Consider the following 6264-nt stretch of genomic DNA (forward strand, 5'->3'; position numbering starts at 1 on the left):
TTGATCCCCGGCAGAAGCTGGGTTTTCAGGTAGCTGGCTCGAGGTTGACTCAGCCTTCCATCCTTCCGAGGTCAGTAAAATGAGTACCCAGCTTGCTGGGGGGTGGGGAAGTGTAGATGACTGGGGAAGGCAACGGCAAACCACACCGGAAAAAGTCTGCCGTGAAAACGTTGTGAAAGCAACATCACCCCAGAGTCAGAAACGACTGGTGCTTGCACAGGGGACCTTTCCTTTTCCTAACAATGGACCAGCCTTGCATCTGCCTATGGTATTACATCTATTTCATCTGTGCTTGCAAGCATTTCCACCCTTTGCTCTATTAGCGTTTCAGTTGATCTAATTCTAAAGAACACTTTAGTGGTGCATTAATCTGTGCTTGGATCCTGAGCCCCAGTCAGTACAAGCCATGGTTTCAAGCAGCACTCAGACTGAGCCTTACTTGGGAGCTGTCCCACTGCAAGCATGCCTAGGATCAGGACACATGCCTTTGGTAAAGGTCTTGCCTGGAACATAAAAGTTTATTTATTCCACTGTCAGTAAGGTTGTCAATTCCAACTCATGAAACATCTGGAGACTTTGGGAAAGATGCCTGTGATGTCACATCCAGGTAAAAGGTCAAGCGACGCCACTTCCCAAGCCCCATCTCCTACTGATGCCACTTCCAGTGCACTACACCAAAACCACCTCTTCCTCTGAAGCCACTTCCTTCTTATAAAATTCAAATTTAAATGCACTGCCTTATATTACTTCCCACCCCCACCTTTTCCCAATTTTATGTTACTTGTAGGCCTCCTTCCAGTGCAAAAATAACAAAAAGCTTTATCTACTTTAATTTAAACATTTAACAATTAGAACAAAAAACAAGCAGTTGTCCATGGCACAACATGAACAAAACACGAGAATATGTCATGGTTATACAGCTTTCTGCTTTCGAGAAGGAAAGTAATATTTATCTTGCCTTCTTGCTGCTTTCAGCAACTCTGGTCTTGACTTTATAAAGTTGCAGAATTCTTCACAGGACATCCTGAAATTCAGTTTCACCTGGAGTTCAGCTTTGACAAGACTATCACTCAGCTGGTTCCTTTCTTTGCTCCAGAGGTGCATCATTAAGCTGGAGACTTTCTCAGAATAGGCATTGGATACAGGGACAGACAGTGCAAAAGAGACCAACTTTAACAGATGGCTGTCACCACTGCCTCGAATGCGCCTGAACATCTTTACCCATCTCTGGTCTATATTCTGTTCCTGTGAGGAAATCTCTTCTTGGCATTTTGATACAATGCAGAAATCATCAAATATCTTATCAGTGTCTATTATATCAGGGTCAAAATTAAGAGCGTTGACAAGATTGTCTAATTGATCCCACATCACAGGACTATCAAGTGAGAGCAATGCCATGTCTTTGAAAATTGACATATCAAAATCATACCATTTCTCAAGGTAGTCAATGCACCTTGAGAATGCCTGATCTGCTTCTCTTTGGAATGTTTCCCTTTGAGATGCAGAGAGGTTGACCAGAATGGCTGTAGCAGATCTTCCATAGAACTGTTTCCGTCTCCTCTGCTTAAGTTTTTCATGAAGGTCATCCAGGATTCTGTGGAGTTCTGTGCAGCTAACATAGGTATTTTCCAGTTTTTTCATGATGGGATTGAACAATGCCATCAAATTGTATAAGAAGTACGTATAACACAGAGGAAGAGATGACTCCTCTTCTGGACTGAATCCTTCCCACACAATTTTTTCACATTCTTCTTCCCCACATGACAGGAAGTACACCCTCAGTGCAGACCAGCAATGAAGTACCGTTTCAATAGCAGGCATAAGTGACAACCACCGTGGTGGACCACACTGAATCAGATCTTTATACTCTGCATCTACAAACTCAAAGAAGGCTCTCAGGGAGTCTGTACTTCTGGCTGAGCTTGAGAACTCGCTGTATATTTGTGTGACAAAGACTTCTACATTAAAACTCAGCGCTCTCTTCCCCATTTTAAGGCAATTGTGAAGTACATGGCATTTGCAACCCACATCTATCAGTCGCTTGTTAAGCTGCTTAAGTTTTTGAAACACTGACTTGTGTTTTCCAAAATTCACTGCAGCATGGTCAGCAACATAAGATGACACTCTGTCCAAACTAAGACCATTGTCCTGTAGCATACTGCAAAGTTGTGCTACAATTGCCTCACTGGTCTCCTCGTCGTCATTATAGAAGCCAAGCAATCCTTCTTTAATTCCCTCAGTTACAGAAAAGTAACGAACAGTCACAGGAAAGAATTTCCTGTTTCCCTTATTGGAGGTGTCACATCCTATTGAGAAAAAGTATGCTGCATCCAAATCCTCCAGCAACAATTCCATGGATTTGGGTGCCAAAATGTTCTCCACTATGTTGGTAGCTTTTGTCCATCCACAAGATATCTTTTTTGCTATGCCAGAATCAGGCAACATTCTTGGCAGCAGTTTATTTGTGCAGCCTTGACTTGCATAACTATGATGGTGCATAACACCATGGTACGCTTCTACCACTTCCGCTACAATAACTTGATTCACTTCTGAGGAATCTGGTTTGTTCACTAGTGGTGTCAGTATATTCTGTTTCTCCACCTCTTTGTGTTGCATAGATTTTGCATGGTGTGTAAGGATATCTTTCCCCTGATAACGCACAGATATCCAGCAGTGGCACCAAATGCATTCTGCTATTTCTGAGTCTTTTTTACGAAGCCAGTTTTTGAATTGGCTTTCGCTCAGCCACTCGTCTTTAAAAAACACTTCGTGTTTTCTCTTTTTTGCTTTGCCACTGGTAGAAGGACCTTCTCCACTGTCCGATGGACATCCTCCACTTGCCATTTCTCAAATTTTTGATGGGAACCAATCCTGAGTGACACAACAGGGGGGGAAAAAAACACCAGCAATCACAGATAGCCACTCATTCCTTATAGGTGGAGCCCACAAACACACTCATCAGTTTGACAGCTATTTGAGCACAAAAACATAGGTGCAGAGAATGTTACTTATTTACTTCAAGTATATTTTACATTTCTCTCCAATGGAGACCCAAAGAGGCTTACATAATTTTCTTCTCCTCCATTCTATTCTCACAATAACTATTCTGAGAGGTGGTTAGGCTGAGAGTGTTTGACGGACCCAAGATCATCTAGCAGTTTTCCATGGCACAGAAGGGATTCAAAACTGGGTATCTCAGATGTTAGTCTGGCACTCTAACATCTTAATATTTTTCGTATCTTAATATTTTAAGTAGCTGCCTATGAATCACAAATGAACCATCCCTCTACCCCACCTTTACCCATACTCACAGACAGCATGGAAGCTTGCTAGATGATATCACTTGATTCACAACAAATCTGGGCTCCCCCCTTAAATATTGGAAGCCATTCTCAGTCTGGTCTTTTCTCAGGTCACAAACAACTGAAAGTCCAAGTAGCTCTATCAGACCTCTGGTCACTCTGTGGCCAGGTATTTGTCAGTCGCATTCCATTTGCCACAGAAAAGAATTTGCAACCTTTTATGCTTCAGGAACTTGGCAATTTGGAAGCTTAAGATAATAATTCACACCTGAGGAAATTCTTACTGGCCCTTGGAGATGTCCTGTGCACACTAGAGCATATAACATTCTCCTCTTTTCTATGCACATCAGTTATTCTGTTGGCATCAAGTATTTATTTTGTAGACCTGACATCCCTCTTATTATTTCTAGTAAAACCCCCTGTATCCTAAACACTTTGCTCTGTTAATCTAATCATACAGGCTTCCAATGAAATCATTTAAGGGCTACTATAAGAAAGATACATTCTGTGCCTGCTTCAGTGGGTAGCTACGTTGGTCTGCACCAATGTTCCCTGTAAGCTACAGAGTCTTGTGAGCAAAAATTCTGCTTTGTGAGCTACTGGCATTACACTTGTGAACTACTTCATAAATTAGTGCGCTCTGGGGTCATCCTTCCTGAGCTAAGACAAAAATGTGTGAGCTGGAGGCTATAATCTGTGAGCTAGCTCATCTTAGAGGGAACAGTGGTCTGCACTGCAGTAGAAGAATGAGATTCAAGTCCAGTAGCACTTTAGGGACGAGTGAAGGGAGCTTTGCCTCTCCAAAGTCATACCACAAAAATCTTGTTGGGGTCTATGCCTGCTGGGATTCATTAGTGCTCCTCTATGTCTATGAGTTGGGAGGGGAGGAGTACACAACTGAAGGTTTGCATACCTCACCCTGACCCAAAATCCTAACAAGCTGCTCTAGTTACCATCATGTAATAAAATAGCTTTAGGGTTGCAGCTCCAGGTTGGGAACATTGAACATATGAAGCTACCTTATACTGAATCAGACCCTTGGTCCATCAAAGTCAGTATTGTCTTCTCAGACTGGCAGCGGCTCTCCAGGGTCTCAAGCTGAGGTTTTTCACACCTATTCGCCTGGACCCTTTTTTGGAGATGCCAGGGATTGAACCTGAGACCTTCTGCTTCCCAAGCAGATGCTCTACCACTGAGCCACTGTCCTCCCTTTTGGACACCTGGGGGGTGGTGGTGCCTGGGGAGGACAGGGACTTCAGTGGGGTACAACACCATAATGTTCACCCCCAAAGCATCTATTTTCTCCAGTAGAACAGACTTCTGTAGTCTGAAAATGAGCTACAATTCCAGGAGATCCCCAGGTCCCACCTGGAGGCTGGCATCCCTTCAGAGGTGAACTTACCTGGGAGCCTTAGGCAACTCAAACTTTCAGGTTCAGCTCCCTTCTATGTAGGTTTTGTATATATTTAATGGTGTCACTGATGTCAAAGCTGTCAAAATAAATAAAAAGCTGTTCAATATTTGCCATCCATTAGCTTAACATTTCTGCCTCTTGTGTTTGTGTATGTTGGTGGTGTGTGTTTCAAGAGTGTCAAATTTCTAAAAACATATGCTGTATGGAACAATTCTATCAACATAATTTCAAGCAATCTTCAGCAGGAAGAATGCTGTTTGGATCAAAGTTAATATTTTATTTATACACTAGAAATGCATGCTTTCTTCCCTGACCCTTCCTGTGAGGTCATGTCCTCCTTCCAGATTTAAAATTTCTCACCTTACATTGCTTTCTGCCCCTCAAACCTTCAGCATCTTACTGTCCTCCATTTTATCCTCAAAAACCACCCTGCAAGGTAGGTTAGACTGAAAGTCTGTGACTGGCCCAAGGCCTCCCAGCAGACTGAGATTTTGAAACTGGATCTTAGACACAGGGGCTTTGTTTGAACATGCTGCTAGCCTGAATAAGAAATTATGCCTGTCACCTCCCATGCTACTGATACTTAGGAGGCAGATGAACTTGACCCGGGTTGCCAGCGATACTGAGCATCGGGCCTAGGCAGGGCGGAAAGCAGGTCAAGGCAAGGCTGGGTGTACTAAGGGGCAACGAACCACCTAGCCACCATTGCCGGTCCACCGCCGGAAGGCCATTCACTCACCTCTACTACCTTTGCTCGCTAGTTCCTGATTGAGGACTCCCTCAGACTCCGAGTACGATTCCCGCCATAACCGTCCTGACCTCTGATTCCGGTTCTGGGGCCCGGAAACCCGTCTTTATCAGAAACGCCCTTTCCTTCCGCCTATGGCGCGCATGCGCACCGAGAGGCATGAGGCGTGTTTCCGGTTTCTTCCTCCCCCCCCCCCTTCTGATCTCGTTTCTAGACAGGAAGTCGAGGGGGACCGTGGAAAAAGCCGCGATGCTTCGCGTGTGGGATAAAGGCAGCTGCGACAGGGAGGGAGAGTGGTTGAACTGGAGACCATTTAAATTGTAAATGCTTGTCTCTACGAATAGCTCTGCTCAGCTCTCCTTTCCTGGAAGCTCCCTTGAATTAAACATAAATATTAGTTCAGTGGCACCCTTTAAGACCAACAAATTTTTATTTATTTAAGGCATAAGCTTTCGTGTGCAAACATCTGAAGAAGTATGCTTGGACATGAAAACTTATACCTTGAATTAAAATGTTGGTTTAAAGGCGCCACTAGACTTAAACTTTGTTCTGCTGCTTGAGACCAACAGGGCTACCCACCTGAATATATATATGCTATATTAATGAATGATTTTTAAGATTTGAAATGTTTTAATGTTTGCCACCTTGGGGACCCTGAATTGGATGGAAAAGCAGTATAGAAATAGATTTTTAAGCTAAAAGTAAAGACCAGAACTACACAGATCTTCATGGATCCACAAGATTTTTTTTTTCACAGAGCTCCCAAATCCAGTATCAGATTGCATGTGAAAGATAGGATG

General features: G+C 43.4%; 1 protein-coding gene across 1 annotated transcript; it reads right to left on the minus strand.

The window, feature by feature from the left end:
• Positions 1–824: 824 nt before the first annotated feature.
• On the minus strand, positions 825–5566 carry LOC132568204 (uncharacterized). Its single transcript, XM_060233788.1, has 3 exons — positions 5456–5566; positions 4705–4792; positions 825–2871 (listed from the first exon to the last, which is right to left on the minus strand). The coding sequence occupies exon 3, from the start codon at positions 2842–2844 to the stop codon at positions 913–915; it is 1932 nt and encodes a 643-aa protein (XP_060089771.1). The 5' UTR covers positions 2845–2871; positions 4705–4792; positions 5456–5566; the 3' UTR covers positions 825–912.
• Between the last annotated feature and the right edge of the window lie 698 nt (positions 5567–6264).

This window comes from Heteronotia binoei, chromosome 3, assembly GCF_032191835.1.
Source record: "Heteronotia binoei isolate CCM8104 ecotype False Entrance Well chromosome 3, APGP_CSIRO_Hbin_v1, whole genome shotgun sequence".
Lineage (NCBI taxonomy): Eukaryota > Metazoa > Chordata > Lepidosauria > Squamata > Gekkonidae > Heteronotia > Heteronotia binoei.

Bases quoted from the DNA above. Each gene is read 5' to 3' on its own strand.
- LOC132568204 (XM_060233788.1), bottom strand. From the start codon at position 2,844: ATGGCAAGTGGAGGATGTCCATCGGACAGTGGAGAAGGTCCTTCTACC.